Below are 20,702 nucleotides of genomic sequence, written 5' to 3' on the forward strand. Positions count from 1 at the left end.
TTTCCACTGTTCCAACAATCACCACTCTGGTTTGGTTGAAATAAACCCTTAATTCACCCATTTACATGTGGAGATATGCTAGCTCTACTGTACACACGCTGATGAGGTGAGTTTGGCAATGGCAATATTGGGGTTTCGGTTTCATGTTAAACAAAAAGGATCTTAGTGTTTAACAAAAATGATTACCACTGTAGGGATCCTTTCCATAATGTTGCCAGACATTTGGAAGAATAATCTGAGCCTGTTAGTGGCAAAAACAGAACTTTTAGTGGACAAAAATTGAACATTTGCCCTATAGCGTTACATTGCAGCCAGGTTCGTGGCTTCCGCTCAATACTGGACCAGTTTCAAAGATTTTTAGTAGTCACTTAGACACCGATGCATGGGGAAAGGTCCAGGTTGAATAATTACCCTTTTAAGGTTCCTCCTGTGTTTGTTTGCTCCATTGAATGTATTTATTTAACCCTCCTGTTGTCCTCGGGTCAGATTTGACCCATTTTCAAAATTTCTATTTCCCAAATTTACCCCAAGTTTCTTTCAACCAAATTGTTAAGAAAAACAACAACGTTCATGATTCCATACAACTAGTAAATTATCGGTTCACTACTTTCATTGAATTTGGGCGTTGTATTCAATTTTATGGCATTTGGAAAAGAAAGAAGAAAGAAATCTTCAAAAACATCGGAAAAAGTGCCAAAAAAACTTTGATAAAAGTGGAAAAACAGACGACCAAAACGTTGACCAAAAAGTTTTTTAATTTTATATTTTGACCCAGAAAAACCAAAAGTTGCTTGTTGGTTGACGGGCAGCCAACACAAGGGTTAAACCGTGGCATCACTCCTCAGAGTTTAATAGCCTACATATCCATATCCCGTGCAGTCCGACTGACATGTGTACGGCTTCCACCACCCTCTGTGCTCGGCTCTAGAGTCTGGTGTTTATGACCCTGCTCCGGGCCGATCATGCCTCCTACCCCCCACCGGAGTTCAAAAGGCCACTGTGCAAATAATCCTTTAGTGCCAGCTCCATAAAGGCTCTTTTGATTCTGTGTGTGTGTGTGTATGTGTGTGTGTGTGTTGTGCGCCTCCCTACTGTGCCACCCTCTGAGGCTGTCTTCCCGAACACAGCGCCTAGTTCAAAACTTGTTTTCTCAATCAAACGGCAGAGTGGAGACCTCTGTCATCGTTAACCGCAGATGATGTTCACAGCCACGCTGTTGATACTGTGGCTAACCGCTTCCGTTGCTCCTGTGTTTGAAATGTTTCATCAATGCTGCTTTTCTTTCTTTGTTTTTTTTTTTTTAGCACATTTGGCTTCATTTTTCATCCTATAAACAAAGAAGATGGTTATGAGAAATGATTTGAACAGCAGGAAAGTTGAAGTTAAAACTGAATGTACATGATTTTTCATATGAATGTATACCTTTCTATAGCATCATATTTGTACATATGGTGAAACAGATCAGATTTTTATATATTTTTATTGAGTTTCACAAAAATACACAAATGAAAGTTCATTATACAATTAGGCACAGCTTTCTCTGCCCACCCAACTCTCCACCCTCCACCTTATGGTGCAGTGATGCCTAAAACAAGTGTGTGTGTGTGTGTGTGTGTGTGTGTGTGTGTGTGTATATATATATATATATATATATAAGAAAAATTTATAAACAAATACTAAAGTAAATTGAGGAGGAAAAACCCCTCTTTTTGGTGGGTAGTACATGGTGTAAGTTTCTATCCATCACAGTGCCGGCACTATTCTCTCTCTTGAGACAAACTTTTGGACTTGTAAAATGTGCCAGGTGGCCTTGATGAACCTGTTCATTACCTCAAGTGTACATGATGAGTCAAAAGCAACAGAGGATCTATTTGCAGAACGTTCTTTCCCTCAGTCCTATTTTTTCATTTTTTTGTCCTTAATCTTGTCCCTCTGTCTCTTTCTCTTGGCCCCTCTCTCCCTCTCTTCTCCTCTCCTCTCTCACCTTTTTCCCACGCCGCTCTGTTCGGCCTCTCTACCTCCCCAGTCGTCAGAACCAGTTGAAGGACCAGGCCCAGCAGGCTCTGGTGTCCCCTGCTCAGCTCCCGGAGGAGGCAGAGTGCCTCACGGTGCCCAAGTACAAGAGGGACCTCGTCCAGAAGCTCAAGATCCTCCGCCAGGAACTGTCCCAGCAGCAGCCTCAGGCTGGCCACTGCCGCATCGAGGTATCCCGCGAGGAGATCTTCGAGGTGAGGATGGAAAGAAACAAGCTCAGTCGTGTCATCCTATCGCCTGAAACACACAAGGGAGGCCTGTTATTAGGGACGCTCAGAAACGGGTACATCATTTAGCACCGAGGGAAATTCAGCCAGAGCATGCGTGAAACTAATTAGAATGCATAACAGCGTGGTAGAAAAACATCTAATCTAATATTTGCTCCATTGCACAACCACATGCCCTCATTTTCCCCAAATCTCCAGCCAACAAAGCTATATTTGGCCCCGTAAGCAGCAAACAAAAGCAGTTCTGTCTCGTCCCCCAATCTACAAACAATGCCAGTGCACTTCATGCCCTCTGAGAGAAGCAAACGGCACCAATGTCTCCTTCTTTTGTACCTGCAGAGCTGCGTGTAATTGTACAAGTTATTTATTGACGCAACAGACCGACGTTAAACATTCCCTGAAGGTTTTTCTTGTCTACTCCCATAAAGGTCATTGGCCGCAGCGGTTTGGCTGTGAGAATGATTTCTGTCTCTCACACACACACACACACACACACACACACACACACACACACACACACACACTGCTATCTATGATGTGTGAAGGCAGTCTGTTCAAAATCTAAAGCAGACGTCTTGTTTGTGGATGAGGATTTTTCTCGTGCGTTTTCCCAGCTGGGGAGTTTCTTTTTTTTTTTTTTTTTTTTTTTTTTCCTGCATCTAGAAGGCACGGGGGCCTTCATCAGAGCAACAACACCTGCAACAGACTGCATGACCCTCATAAAATATGCACTGGAATGTGCTGGAACAGCCACGTCTGTTAATCTGAACGAAGACATTTTTGTTGGCTGATCTCAATGTGAGAGAGAGAGAGAGAGAGAGAGAGAGGGGAGGGAGGGGGGCTGCAGAGGACGTCTTGAGCTTAAGACATAACTGCATAGCGTCTCCAGACCAGCTTTAGAAGCATTACAGTATGACTGAACAGGCAAGTGTTAGCTGGTGGGCTGTCAGACATGCCTAGATGTGTACTTTTTCGGCGTAGATAAGACCTTCTCATTTCTCCCACGGCACCTCTCTGCTGTCGGCTGTATCTGCGGGGCACAGCGGAACCTGCGGCTGTGTTGTTAGTCTTATGCCTGTGTTTATTACAACTGCCCCTAATCCACTTTAAATGAACCCTCCCCGTGACGCTGTGAGCTGTCTGCACATGACGGGATGATGAACACCGGTTCGGCCTCACAACACGCTTTGTTTTTCTATTTTTTAACTTCACTCCCATTTTAGAAAATCATTCGCCATGTTTAACATCAGAATCAGAATCCTTTATTTATTACAAGTAGCACGCATGAGGAATTTCCCTATGAATACATAAACCTATACAGAAACAAATAACACACGCATATTTAACATTAAGAAAGAAAAAAGAGGCTGTATGGATTTGTGCAGGATGTGCAAATGTCGAGTGATGTGCAAAAGTTTCAGAATGTACAGAGGACACGTGTGTGTGTGTGTGTGTGTATGTATATATATATATATATATATATACATATATATATATATATATATATATATATATATATATATATATATATATATATATATATATATATATATATGTATGTATGTATGTATGTATGTATGTATGTATATATATATATATATATGTATGTATGTGTGTGTGTGTGTGTGTATGTACTGTATATGTGTGTGTGTATATATATGTGTGTGTGTATATATATTTATGTGTGTTTATATATATATGTATATATGTATATGTGTGTGTGTATATATATATATGTGTATGTGTATATATATGTATGTGTGTGTGTATGTGTATATATGTGTGTGTGTGTGTGTGTATGTATGTATGTGTGTGTGTGTGTGTGTGTGTGTGTGTGTGTGTGTGTGTGTGTGTATGTATGTATGTATGTATGTATGTGTATATATATTCCATCTTGTTTCATGTTTATATAGCTATTGCTAATTTCCAATGGCCATCCCTAGAAACAAAAAGTGAAATATTGCCACATTAAAATACATAAAGCACATAAACCTACAATGCACATCCATCTGTACATCCCCACACACACACACACACACACACACACTCATACTGCCACGCCACTCCACTCCTATCTGTAAACTTAAAAAGCGTATTATTTTGTATTGCTTTTAGCTCAGTGGACTGCCTTGGCTCCCTAAATTGAGATATAGTCCAGGATGTAGGATTGAGAGTCAATGTTAGTGGGGGGGGGGGGGTGTTCCGGGGTCTTGATAATGAGGCTCACAGCAGACTGGAAGAAACCGTTTTTATGGCGTGAGGTTTTGGTCCTGATGGACCGCCGCGCCCTAATGCGCCTGGAACTGGTCAGACATGATCTTTGTCAAGTTCCCCCGGAGGCAGGACCCTTTCACTTGGGATGTTCCAAACTGATGAATGGCTTCAATTAAACTCCATACCCCTTTGAGGACCATACATTAAACCGCTGTCTTGACAGCTGCCATTTCCGCCCTTGACTCGTGGCGTGTGCGTGTGTCTGCATCTGTGTTGCAGGAGTCGTATCGCCAGGTGATGAAGATGAGGCCGAAGGACCTGTGGAAAAGGCTAATGGTGAAGTTCAGAGGAGAGGAAGGGCTCGACTATGGAGGCGTGGCCAGGTAAGCAGTTGTAGCCAAAGAAGAGCATGGTACACTGAGTACACTGAGACTTTTGTTCCACAGCAGCCTGCCTCCTAATGGAGGAGCCAGAGAACTTCACCATTGTTGTGGTTTGGAGTCATTTCTTCATCAGTTCAAGTTTGCATGTAGAGTTGGAAATATGAATTGATTAGTAGATTAGTTGTCAACTATTAAAATAATCGCCAACTATTTTGTTAATCGATTAATCAGTTTGAGTGATTTTGTTAAAAATTCTCTGATTCCAGCTTGTTAAATGTGAATATGTTCTAGTTTCTTCTCTCCTCTGTGACAGTAAACTGAATATCTTTGAGTTGTGGACACAACAAGACATTTGAGGACGTCATCTTGGGCTTTGGGAAACACTGATCCACATTTTTTTTTTAACATGTTCTGACATTTTATAGACCAGGGGTCTTCAACGTTTTTTAAGCCAAGGACCCCTTAACTGAAAGAGAGACCGAGCAGGGACCCCCTACTACAAAGGTTGCATAAAATGAAGTTGCATATTAAACTGGGCCTGCAATAACGCATAGGGCAGCCTAAAGCCTTTAGACATTTTTACAATTTTTTTTTGCATAGAATACTAAGCTATTAAAATAATAATTGTTGGCATGACTTTTTAAATTCTCTTTAAATGTTACACAGTGGCAGTGTGGCACAGTGGATCTTTAGGATGAAGTGTATCTGTGGATGGTTATCTTAGGGACTACCTTACCTATAGGCCAGTAAGCCTATCATCAGTGGGGCTTTATTTGCTAATAATATGATGGAATAATGTTAAGACATTTTAATTATTGAAAAAACTTTTACAAATTGACAATAATTTGGAGGCCCATCCCTGCAGTGACACTGAGGACCGCCTAGGGGCCCCGGACCCCCTGTTGAAGATCTCGGTTATAGACCAAAATGCTGATTGATTAATTGAGAAAATAATCGACACATAGTCGACAATTTTCCTCGTGCCTGACCTCTGTGCGTCTGTGTGCAGGGAGTGGCTCTATCTGCTGTCGCACGAGATGCTGAACCCGTACTACGGCCTGTTCCAGTACTCCCGGGATGACATCTACACACTGCAGATCAACCCAGACTCTGCCGTCAACCCTGTGAGTCACCGTCATTATTGACAATACATAGAAGAAGATAAACGTGGTTTTATATTGCATGGCATTGACGTGCAGACTCATAAAAATGACCTTGGAGAAGACGTTTTGGATCAATAGGGAATCTGCAAGTCTTGGAACATCTTAAAGAGCCTTTAATTCAGTTTCCTCCTGAAATGAATTTCCAAAGGTCTTGAAGATGTCTTTTCTTGCCTGCCGTGCCATAGCAGTAACATTAGTTATAACTCTATGTTCTCACGCAGGGCTCTTCAACGTTTTTTAAACCAAGGACCTCTTAACTGAAAGAGGGATGGAGCAGGGACCCCCTACTACTTATATTGTATAAAATGAAGTTGCGTATTAAACTGGGCCTACAGTAACGCGTAGGGCAGCCTCGAGCCTTTACACATACATGTTTTGCATAGAATACTAAGCTTTTAAAAAAGCTTTATAATTGATTTTATAAATTAAATTTTAAAACATACATGCGGACAGTGAATCCTTAGGATGAACTGTATCTGTGGGTGGCTATCTTAGAGACTACCTTACCTACAGGTCAGTTAGCCTATCATCAGTGGGGATTTATATTTGCTAATAATATGTTGAATTCACTTTTTAATTTTTAATAAAACTTTAAAAAATTGAAAATAATTTGGAGGCCCCCCCTGCAGTGACTCTGAGGACCCCCTAGGGGTCCTGGACCCCCTGTTGAAGATCCCTTTTCTAACGGCAATGTAAACTGGTGTGATTTTTAGCATCATTATTTTAAATGGGGTAATTCATCAGAGGGCCCCAAGAAAAAACACTTCCCAGAAGATTTAGAGGCCAGTTGTGGTTCAATAACGATTCCAAATCGAAGGGTATTTATGTGGGAGAAAAAAAATGGTTACATCAGTATTCTCCTCTGTCACACCGACTAAATGGAACTTCTTCTCATATAGTGTAATTCATATTCTTTTGGGGCCAAAACTATTTCAAATGTAAATAATAAATGTGGTGTCTGAATGATACTGTTTTAATCTATGTTAAAATAGTCATTGTTGACGGAAAGAAGAAAAACACCTTTTGACACACTTTTGACCGGTAGTGTACTTTGAACAGTCAGTTCTTCTGGTAACTCAACACTGTCTCTTCATTTGGAAACTAAAGCTGTTTTTTTGTCTCCCCTCAGGAGCACTTGTCATACTTTCACTTTGTGGGCCGTATCATGGGGATGGCAGTGTTCCACGGCCACTACATAGACGGAGGCTTCACCCTGCCGTTCTACAAACAGCTGCTGGGTAAACCCATCACTCTGGACGACATGGAGTCCGTTGACCCGGACCTGCACAACAGCCTTGTGTGGATCTTGTACGTACACAACACCGTTTCAGAGAAACAGTCCTGACCTTTTCTGTGTGAATGAAAAGCAAAAGAGGATTTCTGAATCACAGATTTCAACACATCAAAACACTCTGCATTCCTGTCAACAGTCTACATTTGATTTGAGCATGACAAAGTAGATGTATTTATTTTACCAGGAATGTTCCCATTGACACAAGGAGACAGCAGCATAAAAAGTTTCCCTTAAAAGAACAAACCAAAGACTTAAAACAAAGCAGCAAATTACATCAAATCATTAATGATGTGTTCAGTAACCGAACATGTACATTGAGCAGTCAAATAGTTCTTAGTCCTGTTTGTATAATCGTCCATTTCACCAAAAACCTATTTGGGTTCGAGTACATAATTTGTCCAATTTGTCCATGTGAATGTAGGTTTTATATTTAAGAATAATTTAAGTAAAAAAGACCCGCAAAGGAAACCCAGAAAGCGATCCCAGGGGCTTTGCATGTTGGGTTCCCTAAAATAATAATTCAAAGGTAGCATATAGACAATAAAAAAGTAAAACTGTCTATAAAAAAGGGACCGAAGAAATGAACAGTTAAATGAGGGGAGAAAATAAAGAATGAAGAAAGGGGGGGGAAAGGAAAAGTAATCATAAAATAACAAACCAAATAGTCAATAGTTGAAGCTATTGATAGTTTTAGGAGTCAGTAGAGAACCTAAATAAGGAGGCAGATTGTGTAATATGGCCTCATTAAGAAAAATGTACACGGTTTCTATTGTATGGTTGTATTAGAACACAAAAAATCCTGTCCGAGCCAGATCATAATGCAGCATGGTATTTTATTTATTCTTCTGTACAGCACTTTGGTCAACACTGGGTGTTTTTAAAGTGCTCTATCAATAAAGTTTGTTTGATTGATTGATGGTACTGAATCTAACATTTTTCAGATTATTAGTTACCTGTAATTGCAAAAAGAAAATGTGCAATTTTAGTGTAAAATTCACAAATGATACATTTTTATTTTCTACCAACTGATGAGTCATTTAGCCCAAATCCAAACCTGTCTCCTGCACTTTGATGACAGCGCCCCCCAGGGTTTATAAAGATTTCTTACATCAGTGGTCTCTAAGCACTAAGTTTTCAGACCCATGTGTAGGTTTTAAGGTGCTGACACACCAACCCGATTATGGGCCGTCTGGCGAGGTCGGTGACTCGAGTCTGTATTTTTCCGTGCCATCGTCAGTCTGAGGGGCCGTCGGCCTTCATTTGGGCCGATTTGACGTGTTGAATCGGAGGGCGGGCAGTCGGACTCAATGGCCAATCTGATTGGTGGAGCGCTAACCCGGAAATAACGAGCAGGATGAGCGTGACTAACTGCTCTCAAAATGTGAGGAAAATCTTCTAAACTGACCTTTTGTCGATCTGAAATGAAGACAGATTCAGCAACTGCACGGCCTATTTCTCACTTAAAATGTTTTCAGAAACACGTTTCGGTGAACTATCTTCGTAAAATATGAGATTGTACCGAACGAACCGCCATTATGCTCGGTTGTAAATAAAATCCGGGAGCAGCCGGACCCACGTGACGCATTCGCCGTTCGTCCAATCAGCTGCCGGTTTTCATTTTTTGGGCGACTTTACAGATTCAAGTCGGCGTCACTTCGGTGTGTTCCGAAGTACTTTTTGGACCAACTCGGGGAAGCAGTCAGTCCGACTTTTCTGTCTTTTCTGCCGAATGTCGGCCGTCGGTTGGTGTGTCAGAGCCTTTAAACTCATCAGCTGGTTTCACCGGTCAGCACACGTTCAACAAAAAGTAGCTGATCAGGTTTCAATGGAATGACGAGCACCTTGTATTTGTTACCAACGGTGTGCTGAAGCCCGTTTTTGCCGATTGTCATTCCGATGTTTCTCTCTCTTCAGGGACAACGACATCACAGGTGTGCTGGACCACACCTTCTGCGTGGAACACAATGCTTATGGAGAGATCATCCAGCATGAGCTCAAGCCCAACGGTAAGAGCATCCCCGTCACCCAGGACACCAAGAAGGAGTACGTGCGGCTCTACGTCAACTGGCGTTTCCTGCGAGGCATAGAGGCCCAGTTCCTGGCTCTGCAGAAGGGCTTCAATGAGGTCATCCCCCAACACCTGCTGAAGGCCTTCGATGAGAAGGAGCTCGAGGTAATTCATTTCCCATAATCACGTCTCTTTGTTGTTTACACACGATTGGTGCCACGATTTTCGAAATGAGCTCTCGATTTAAATCTAAATCAAAAGCAGGATCGGCGATTTCCCCCCAGTATTATAACAGTATAACAGACACACAGGGGTTTTCCTTGCTCAATCAAGGCAGTCAAGGCAATGAGCCTTTTTTTGACAGAAACCTATGCATTTTCCTGTTATTTCGATCTATGGTGTTTTAAGCCTCCAAAGTCACCTTACAGGCACCTTGCCCTCACCTTAACCCTAACTATAACCATTGCTGCGCTGCCTGGAAGACGACATTGGGGGCTAAAAACACCAAACACCTGTTATTTCTGACAATTAAATGAACAAAAATGTCTATTACGCTTGCTATTTGTATTCTCAGTTCTTAACCATTTTGGTGCTGGTGAGTTCCCTTTGGGGCTGGCTAAAACCTCTTTGGGGGGGCAAATATATCTCTATGCAGGAACAACCCTGAACACAGCGTAGCTTACCGCCTGGTAGCATGCAGCTTAGGGCACAGGGTAGCGTTAGCTTACCGTCAGCCTGCAGTTTTGACTTTCCCAGACATCACGGTCATTGCTGTAGTCTGAGATAACGGAGAAACAACAGAACTAAAAAAAAAAAAAAAAAAAAAAATCGTCCTGCTTTTCTGAAGTCACCGGGTGGCAACATTTTGCCTTCCCAGTGAGTTACGTGAACCATAGGCATAGATTTCAGGGGGGATGCAGGGGATTTGTCTCCCCCCCTCACTCCCCCCTTATATTTAGAAGAGGTAGATTTGTCCCCCACAAAAAAAAAATATGAAAGACAACCCACTCCCCAACTGCTCAGAGGGCTCTAAACATTAAACAAGAACTGTGTCTACTTTGCAACTTTGGTGGGTTAAAGAACCCAACGGGGCCGTGAAAACTAAATAGATATATAATAGATAGATTTAAGTAGATTTAGACTTTGGAGCCTCTGGCTTCAACAGGGAACAGATTTGTTGGTAAGATTCCTAAAAAGACAACAACCAAGAAACATGCGTGATGTTTTACATTTGCAGAAAGTTTTTAACAATACATATTAACGATCCAATTTTTTAATTTGTCAAGGTGGAAAAAAAATGAAAAATTTGATATTTGAACCTATTTTTCTGTTTTTCCAAATGTCCGTTTGTGCTTAGAAAATTGAACTGATAAGCGTTACACTGACCAGGAACCATCCCAATGCATTAAAAAATAAATAAATATGTCCCTCAATGTTGAAACGAACAACGAAGGTAAAGCACGTGGGTTAGTGGTGCGTTTAACTGCACCTTGTAAACTGAGAAACTCAGACTGTTTTTGCAAAGTACCCTCCTCCCATCTTATTGTGGCGTTGCCGTCCCTGTTGAAAAATGAAGGTTTAAATGGAAAATTGAATCCAAGTGTAGATTTGGAGAGTCGTGACATCTATTACACTCCTTTTTAAAACCCTGTCTACTTCCTTCCCCCTGCAGCTGATTGTATGTGGTCTGGGTAAAATTGACATCAACGACTGGAAGTCCAACACGCGGCTCAAACACTGCACTCCAGAAAGCAACATTGTCAAATGGTTCTGGAAAGCTGTGGAGTCCTTCGATGAGGAGCGCAGAGCCCGGCTGCTGCAGTTTGTCACCGGCTCCTCCAGAGTTCCCCTGCAAGGATTCAAGGCCCTCCAAGGTGAAAACCCCCAGCGTGAAGACATAGGGCATACATATTGTTTGGCCATGCAGTGTTTTACCTCAGATTGGGGAAGACTTAGGCGCACATATTTGGCGAGTGGTTTAAACGTCCTTAAAAAAATTAGGACACCCATGCTAAAGTTGACTAAAAATAGGAATACAAAAATCATCTTTTGGAAATTGATCTTAATGCCTTAAATTAAAAAAAAATCCAACCTTTAAGGACACCAATTATCTTTGTGAAGTAATAATGTATCGTAAATAAATAAATGTTCTTCCTTTTAAAATAAAGTTCCCTTGGCCTTTTGGAATTAAAATACCCACCCCACATCATCACATACCCTTCACCATACCTAGAGATTGGCATGGGGTACTTTCCATGAAATCATCTCTCAATGCAAATCAAACCAGCTATTAGGCTAACTGAAATAAAAACTTTGCCAATCTCTAGGTATGGTGAAGGGTATGTGATGATGTGGGGGTATGGTGAAGGGTATGTGATGATGTGGGGGGACTATTTTAATTCCAAAGGCCAAGGGAACTTTATCAAGATGCATAGTATCCTTGATCCATGAAATAACTGGCCTTTAAAAATAAACATCTGCCTGCCTCTATGGGAATTTAACATAGGGGTGTACTGACTTATGCCCCCTGTATTTTAAGGAAGAACATTTATTTATTCACGATACATTATTCATTCACAAAGAAAATTTGTGTCCTTAAAGGTTGGATTTTTTCCTAATTTTTTTTAATCAAGGCATTAAGATCAATTTCCAAAAGATGATTTTTTTTTATTCCTCTTTTTAGTCAAGTTTAGCATGGGTGTCCTAATTTTTTTAAGGACGTCTAAACCCCTCGCCAAATATGTGCATTTCAACCAAATTGCAGAAAATTAACATGGATGCATGGATATGTTTTATGGGTTCCATACAATGTTATATGCAGGTAAAATATACATATATATACATTATATACAATTTTATAGGATTTGGAAAAAAAAAGTTTAAATGGTTTTAAAACCGTATCCTGACTAAACTTTAACATACACCAGTCTGTGATCCAATCAACATCCTCTGATCTTAACTGTTAGTCAAAATAATTAATAATTTCTGCTTTTTTACCTAAAAAAAAAAATAGGTATAATGTCATATAAATTCAGTTTATTGACGATGAATAAAGAAAGCTTTGAAAGCTTTTTTGACAAAAACCTTCAAAAAAAAAAAAAAAAAAAAAAAGAAGAAATTGCCAAAAGCATAGCAAAAAGTGACAAACAAGCCAGAAATCTTTTTATTACGTGGTGATAATGACATTTTTCCTCAGGTATTTGGAGAAACCAACAAAAATCTGTATATTCTCAAATAGTACGTCTTAGCCAGGGGTTAAAGTGTGTGTGTGTGTGTGTGTGTGTGTGTGTGTGTGTGTGTGTGTGTGTGTGTGTGTGTGTGTGTGTGTGTGTGTGTGTGTGTGTGTGTGTGTGTGTGTGTGTGTGTGTGTGTGTGTGTGTGTGTGTGTGTGTGTGTGTGTGTGTGTGTGTGTGTGTCTTGTAGTAAAGAGAGGGAAGGGGAAAAGGAAGTTTGTGTGAGGTGGACCTGGTCACCACAGACTCAAATCTTCTCAGCTGTTGCTACTGTCATATGCTGCTGTCTCTTCATGTGGCACATTATGTTTGGCACATTGTATGGGTCACTTCTTATATCATAACAAGGTAATACAATGTGTAATCAAGTGATGACTGATTAACAGTAATGTAAATGCTAAATGCCCTAATACCTGTTGATACTACAACAATGGAAAGTATAGGCTTTTAACCTTGCAGTTTTGCACATCATTCTCCATTTCTTTGCACAAAACTCTCCAGAAAGTGCCATTTGATGGTTTATTTTTCAAAAAAATTTCCCGGGGGGGGGGGCATACCCCCGGACCTCCCTAAGGTGAGCTCCCCCACAGAACAAATCCCAAATTTACCCCTGGTCTTTAGTTTGGACTTTCTTAGTTGTTGCAACATAAACAACATAAAGTGTAATTGTATTTGCTAAATCACCCATCAAAACGGTACTATTACTAGGTGCACGGTATATTTTCCTGCTTTTTTGTCCTATGCCAATCACACCTATGAGTTACATTCCTTCGGCTTAGGTGCTGCCCAAAACGGCCAGGGTGCTGCACCTAAACCTTCCAGTGGCAGGGGAAACCCTGTGCTATGTAAATGGGGGCATTGTTATGCAAGAAAGTCCTACGTATGAAACCGCTGCTGAAAAAGCTTGGTGTGAATTGCCTTCTTTATGAAATGGAGACCCGAGTGAGCACTCGGAGGTACAAAATGAATGCTAATGTGATGTACGATCCATGATGTACAAAAGGCGTGGCAGCCCTTGCTGTTCCTTTGTCGTGCACACAGATTGCTCTACATTCACAGGCTCTGTCAACCCAATAGTGTCTGGCTGCAGACCTGCTCTGTGGGGCTCCAGGCAATCTGGGGCTCATCTCATCTGTCTGTCAGGACGGAAATGACGTAACCGGAAATACGTAATTGAGTTTCTCCTACGAAACTGTTTTCGCTCCCCCTGTGTGTTTGGGGTTCTTAGCTTCTCTGGGTTTCTCTGACCCGAGATAAACCCTGAGGCTACGTGTAGTGCAGCGGTTCAATGGGTCCGTCCTGGCAGACGCTGCTGCCCAGAGGCATGAGGAGTACACCGTGGTCCACAGGCAGACAGCGCCCTTACACACCTTACATAACACGGCAGTCTGGGACGAGGCATCTTGTGAGAAAAAAAGGGGTAAATCTCCCACAAATTGCAACAGAAAATCCGACATGTTTATTACTCCCAAAAGTCTTCTCTATAACATATAAAAAGTCCTATGAGCACATATTTAGTTAGATAATGTCTCATTTGCAAAATTAAACCTAAAAGTTCAGAAATCTTGGGCGCGCCAATAGCTCAGTTGGTAGAGCGCGTGCCCATATATAGAGGAGGTTTAGTCCTCGGCGCAGCAGGCCAGGGTTCGACTCCGACCTGCGGCCCTTTGCTGCATGTCATTCCCCCCTCTCTCCCCTTTAATGTATTCAGCTGTCCTGTCAAATAAAGGCCTAAAAATGCCCACAAAATAATCCAAAAAAAAGTTCAGAAATCTTCTAATACAAAAAAAGATTGCCTTACTGTAAAAAATCAACTGGGGAAGTTTGATGGCGATATCTGTTAGTTAAAATATTTTCCCTATTCACCTGTAGGGTCTCTGCTTAACATGGGCTGCAATGGGAAACTGGGGCATCACCGATTACAGTTTTCTTTCAATACTTTCCACCACTTTTAGGACTTTTAATGTGTTATAGAGGAGACTTTGATGAGACTAGATCAGTTAATGAAAGAGTTTCTGTTGCAGTTTGGGTGGGGTCATGTTGCATAATGCCTGGACTACTCCTTTCTTGATCAAAACATCTAAAAGCTGGGGTGCCTGGGTAGCTCACCAGCTAGAGCGTGCGCCCAGTGTACAGAGGCTCAGTCCTCGCTGCAGCGGCCGTGGGTTAAAATCCACCCTGCGACCCTTTTGCTGCATGTCGTGCCCCCTCACGTATTTACGAATCCTACTATGGATAGCTGATTGGTCAGGGGGATAGGACGTGTACCTTGCCAATAGTAGTGTGTGAATGGTATTGAAGGGCGGGTCTTGGCGTGGCCATGGTAGGATTTGTAAATACACTTCCCCCTCGCTCTCCCCTTTCATGTCTAGGCTGTCCTATCAAACAGAGGCCTAAAATGGCAAAAAAATGATCTAAAAAAAATCTAAAAGATGGACACATGGCTACAGTCAAGGGGCAAAGTCAACTCAGTTATTACTGTTGCTATCTAACAAGTTTTTTCCTGTAACAAAGGAAGTCCATCCATAATTTTCTTTTTTTGTTGTTTTCTTTAAGCAAAAGATGATTTTTTTTTTTTTTTACAAATGACTCACCTGATTCAATAATGACGAGTCTAGATGCCTTCTGTTACAGCTTATGTCTTTGCACGCTGTCTCTTATTGTATGGAAGCAGAGAAAGGCCATGATAATCATCATTTTATAAGCAACTGGAAATCTCATTTAACCACTGAATATGTAATGCTTGATTTTAGATACCACTGAAGTTACAGCACTGAAATATTTTACTTTGAAACCAAATTCGTGAATTTATGTTGTTTAAATCCCCCTCCTTATTTTTTTTCAGACTCATTTCAAGTTGTGTACATTCATTTTTTTTTTTTTTTTACAAATTCAGGCTTATAGTCACTCTCTTGAACTTGTCTTTCACCCTTACTAACCTGGATGTTCATGTTTAAATTTTGGCCTCTGAATTTTACTACTCTAGTTTGAGCATCTTGATTTGTTTTAGTTGGCTTTTTAGATCCCAAAATGACCTGTGTCTGGAACCTGGAAATGTCAAAGAGAGAACACATCCAGTTCTTCACAGTGCAGAGCAGGTGTGTGTTCTTACTAAACGTATTGTGTGTGTGTGTGTGTGTGTGTGTGTGTGTGTGTGTGTACAGGTGCTGCTGGCCCGCGGCTCTTTACCATCCACCAGATTGATGCCAGCACCAACAACCTGCCCAAAGCCCACACCTGGTGAGGAAACTGTCAGCTTCGTGTCATTTTCAGACTGTCTGACATCATGCCAGGCTGCCAGCCTTTGAGACCGCATGTTTTCTCCCATCCCAGAATGCTCTGTGGACTAGCCAGACCCTCCTCCGCAACGCTGTGGAGGAAGGTCTGGCCTTTTCCCGCGTGTCTGTACGATGTGTAACGATAGACAGCCAATCCCAGACGTTATTAGATCTTGGTAGAAGCATGCTGCGTGCTTATTGGCTCGCTGACGAGCTTTGCTCCTTAGGTGTTGAAATTGGGTATTGAGTGACGAGGCATTTTTCGATACTCGACACTAAGGAGGCAATTCGGTCGGTGCCTAAAAAGTATCGAATTTGGTACCCGGGTACAGAGTGTGCGCCCCATGTAGGCGGAGTCCTGCAGCGGCCCAGGGTTCGAATCCGACCTGCTGCCCTTTGCTGCGTGTCGTCCCCTCTCCCCACTTTCCTGTCTATCCACTGTCATTACTCAGTCCCTCCAGAAAAACGCGATTATGCGATCGCATAATTCAATGCATAATCAGCCAAAGTCCACATATTTATGCGGTGGGGGGAGCCGCATATTTTTCAAATACGCCGCACTTTCGCCGCATAAATTGCTGATTTCTGTGCAAAATATGCGTGACTTGCATGATTTCATAATCTCTGCATTTTTGTGGTAAAAATGTCACATATATCTTAGCAGAAAGTTGAAAAATGTTGCGTTTACTTCACACAAGAGCAGCCATTTCCCCCTGTTGCCATGGGAACGTTATGAAGTGACGTAATTACGCGACGTGAACATCATCGAAAAGTTGAGGGGTGGGATCACTTTTTTTCTCTTTTTCATCAAACCTCCGTTTTTGCAAGTTCCTGCAAATTCATCGCATAAAATTGCATAAATATCCTGCATATTCCTTCGCATATTTTAAGAAAACGTGCCGCATAATCAAGGATTTTTGCCCCGCAACAATCACAAAAAAAAAACTTTCTGGAAGGACTGACTAAGGAGGCAAACCCTGTTATGTTTACTTTGGTCTGGAGTTGTGCAGTGTAGTGATTTATATTAAAATCTGTTCTCTCCTTTTTTTCCCCCAGTTTCAACCGGATTGACATTCCTCCCTACGAGCACTATGACAAACTGTACGACAAGTTGCTCACTGCCATCGAGGAGACGTGCGGCTTTGCTGTGGAGTGACTCACTGATTCAGGCAGAGCTCCGCAACAACCAGAAGCAACACTCTTTGGCCATAATGAGCCCCCCCCCCCACACACACACACACACACACACATCAATCCACTCAACACGGGGGTCATCCACGGTTGCTTCGCCCAGGGCCGCCTATACTTCCCGGGGACGTGTGGCCAAGCTAATGGAGGCTGGACAAAGAAGATCAAGAAAATGTCATCTGACTCTGGGTATTTTTTTAAGACCCTCCAGCCTTCCTTTTGTGTCTTTTTTTTATCATTGAAAAGGATCTCTTCAGCTGCTAATAACTCAGACTATTTACTAACTCGTGGAACCTGCAAAAAGTTGCTGGCTCTTCCCTTTTTTTCTAAGTTCATTTTAGCATTAAAAAAAAAAGAAAAGGAAAAAAAGACTGTATTCAACGTAGCAATGCTCCATCTTACCAAGCAGAACACAAGGTCAGCCCACTCTGAGGTCCACAAGACCGGTTTGTTTGCTAGAGCACAGGGTTATTAATGGTTCCCACATCCACTTGGAAACACTAAATTTGTATGCAGAGTGTGCATGTTTGGTGCCTCAGAGCGATCGCATCGGGGCTGTCAGTACTACCGAGGCTGGAAAACATGGATGTGTGCGGATGAGAGGGCAAGACTAGAGACTGGATTAGGCAGAGACACCCGACTGTTTACAGCCCTCTCCAAAGACCAGCAGCGGGGACTTCTGCTCCGGAGTCGCCGGCCAACAAGTAGCGCTGCATCCCCAAAACATATTTCACACGTTTGACAGCTCGTTTTCTTTGAAGACGAATATGAATGAAAAGCTTGAAATGTGTTATTTTTATAAAACGGGGGAAATTTGAAAAAGAAACAATAAAATTCTATATAATATATATAATTTATTGCTGATCTCTTTCAGAAACCCCTATCCATCGTTTCAGAGAAATAAAAGATCTCTAAATGTTAAGTGTTTGAATTATAGAAGATCATTTCTGAGGGAATTTCACTTAAGAATGCTGCGGTCTATTTCTTGACATAACCTCTCTTACACTGTACAAGGAGAGGTACGTCTTACAGAGCAACACAAATCCAAAACACACAATGTCCTCGGAGTGCCATAACCATTTTTCAATAACCTTGAGTAGACACGGGCCGGTTACCGGTTTCAAGGTATACCGCGGTTTGAAAAAGTCCTGGTTTCAAAACCACTACCACTTTTCACAGAAAGTGCAGTTTTGAAATCCATCTCCCTGTCGGTTTGCAGTGTGTTTTTTAAAAATAAAATACATTGTGTTCAATGGAGGGGAAAAAAAAAAAAGTTACATTTGAAAATAATGCATTTTAAAGCTGTAATTGCAATACCGTGAAACGGTGATATTTTTGCTGAAGGTCATCGTACCGTCAGAATCTCATACCGGCCCGTGCCTAGTCTAGAGCAGACCCTTTAAAATCTACTGATTTCATTCTGGCGCTACACATGGTGGGGTGATGTTTCTCTACTGTTACCCCTTTGTTTTGTTTTTTTTAACACTTCCGTCATTTCTAGCTGGGCATGGCACTGGCATGACACCTACCATTAATTCCAAATGGTATTCTGTTCAGAAGAGTCATCATTTTGTAATTTGAGCTGCCTCTACATTGTTATTGTTGGGGGAGAGGGGAAAACCTCTACTACCTGCTAGCCATGTGGTGCTAAATAGCATTAACGTTTGTCTTTGTATTGGCAACCTTAAGGCTGTTTTATGCTTCTGCGTCGACGCAAACACCTCTTCTTTTGGGTTGACGGGGTTATCCGTTTGTAAAGTGTCTACGTGTCAGTAACGTTTGGAAATTAGCACTTCGCCAGCGAGCGGTACTTTGTGGGCAGTTGTGCTAACGTTTGCTAGCTAACATAACATAAACTGGCTCTCTCTCTTTCGTCGGAAATGGCAGAGTTTTGCGATTGACCCTCCGGAAACCACGTAGCTACGGCGTGGAGTTGACGCAGAAGCATTAAACGGCCTTTACTCATTGATATACTACTGCTTGAGGTGCACGCTACACTACTCGTGCTCATACCCGTTTGTGGCCACAAAATCTTTCCAAGTAATCAAGAGCTCTAGCTAGCCACATTCTCAGGAGATGTCATATGTAGTTTGTAACTTCCTTTTGATTTTTATGACCGAAGAGAAACTAATTCTGACCGTTTGTCTTGATTTCCTGAATATTTAAGGGATTAAAAAAAAAAAAGAAGTCTGAATCGTTTTGCCCACAGCAGACCGTTGACATACAACAATCGTTGCATGTGTCCTTATGTGCTTTTGACTGAAAGGGAACTGAATGAGATGAATCCTGTTTTAGCCTGACACACAGTCCTATCAGTGATGTTTTTATTTAGAGAAAGGGTGGGGGGTTGTTTTCTACGATTTAAAAATGAAATCCTCGAATGTTTTCAAAAGATGCTGCCTGTCTAGTAATCTCTATGACCGTGGACTGTTCTTAACATTTGCATACACTACAAAAAAACTAAAATGAACTGAACTGAATTGTCATTCTTTTACGTGGACAAGTGTATGCAAGGTGAAGTGTCCTCAGATGGTGCTTTGTACAGTAAAAAGATATTGTTCATATATGTGGATCAAACAACCTGTAATTTATCTTTTAACTTAAGTAGAGAAATGAAAAGAGGAATTGCACACAAACAGAATGAGGTCGCCTTGTGTATTTAATGGGGACTTCTCGATCAGATATTCATTCGCCTTTTAAGTCCAGTGCACAAGCTGATGGCCCTACTGTCTGCTCCTACACTACACCGCTCAGCATCGCCCTGTAGCTGCCTCTCGTTGAAGAACTTTTTATTAAAACGAGTCAAAGTTGACATGCCGCTTTTTTGTCTTTTTTTTTTTTAATAATAGCATGATCCACTAGCAGGACTATATCTCTCATAGCTGACTGATGCAATTTGATGTACGTTAACACTATCATTTTGTAAGAGTTTTTTATTTTTGTGTGTAATTAGTTCTAATTAAACTTGCCTTTGTCTAACAATGTAAGGCCTTGTACACATATATGTCCTGTCCTTCCTGTTTTTGAATGGTTGTTACAAATGTCATAAAAAGCTTTTTCACCTGAATTATTATGTTATTTACAACCGAGGAGTGCTTTATTGGGTCATTTTGGCATAGCAATTAATTACATTAGATCAGTTCATCAGGGGCTTGTTAGTATCAGATATTGGCTGAGAATAAATGTCAAATGTGAGGGATGCAAAAGATGCTTTACATCTGAATGTCTAATGTCCCTGACGTCCCGCTGTGTACTCGCTGATAATCACTCTGGATAAAATCGTCTGGCAGACGGCTCAGAGGAAGGCGGGGGGGACGGGGCAGGGAAAGGGGGAATGGATTAGGCTGTTGGGAAATAGGTGTCAAGTACAATTTTAATTGTTTCGTAAATATGCAAGTGCATCAGTACAGAGAGGTCTTGAAAACGGTCTACATTAAGTGGAAAGAGGACAAAAGGCTAGACTTCATCCAGTTAACAAGGGGTCATATTTTGAGGGCATCCTGTATAATCAGTATAAGGAATAATAAGTGGGTCAAAGCTAAGAAAATAACAAAACATAGGCTCCAGTGTTACATTACATTACATTATTTAGGCCACTTCCTCAATTAATTAATACACATTTTCTTTTATGTTTTTATGGTGTAGCACCGCAATCATCTAAGACAATAATTCAGTAGCCT

The 20,702-nt window shown here is 41.4% G+C and overlaps 1 protein-coding gene across 2 annotated transcripts in view; it reads left to right on the forward strand.

Moving 5' to 3' along the window:
• Positions 1-17,055, forward strand: part of smurf2 (SMAD specific E3 ubiquitin protein ligase 2) — a 72,982-nt gene extending 55,927 nt beyond the window's left edge. For both annotated transcript variants that reach the window (XM_028599360.1, XM_028599362.1), the window contains exons 12-19: positions 2,027-2,228; positions 4,755-4,858; positions 5,868-5,982; positions 7,151-7,329; positions 9,230-9,488; positions 10,996-11,197; positions 15,721-15,796; positions 16,891-17,055. In XM_028599360.1, coding sequence (XP_028455161.1) covers positions 2,027-2,228; positions 4,755-4,858; positions 5,868-5,982; positions 7,151-7,329; positions 9,230-9,488; positions 10,996-11,197; positions 15,721-15,796; positions 16,891-16,990 — 1,237 coding nt within the window. In that variant the 3' untranslated portion in view covers positions 16,991-17,055. The remainder of the gene's footprint in view (positions 1-2,026; positions 2,229-4,754; positions 4,859-5,867; positions 5,983-7,150; positions 7,330-9,229; positions 9,489-10,995; positions 11,198-15,720; positions 15,797-16,890) is intronic.
• The last annotated feature ends 3,647 nt before the right edge of the window (positions 17,056-20,702 follow it).

Source organism: Perca flavescens, chromosome 15 (assembly GCF_004354835.1).
Source record: "Perca flavescens isolate YP-PL-M2 chromosome 15, PFLA_1.0, whole genome shotgun sequence".
Taxonomy (NCBI): Eukaryota; Metazoa; Chordata; class Actinopteri; order Perciformes; family Percidae; genus Perca; species Perca flavescens.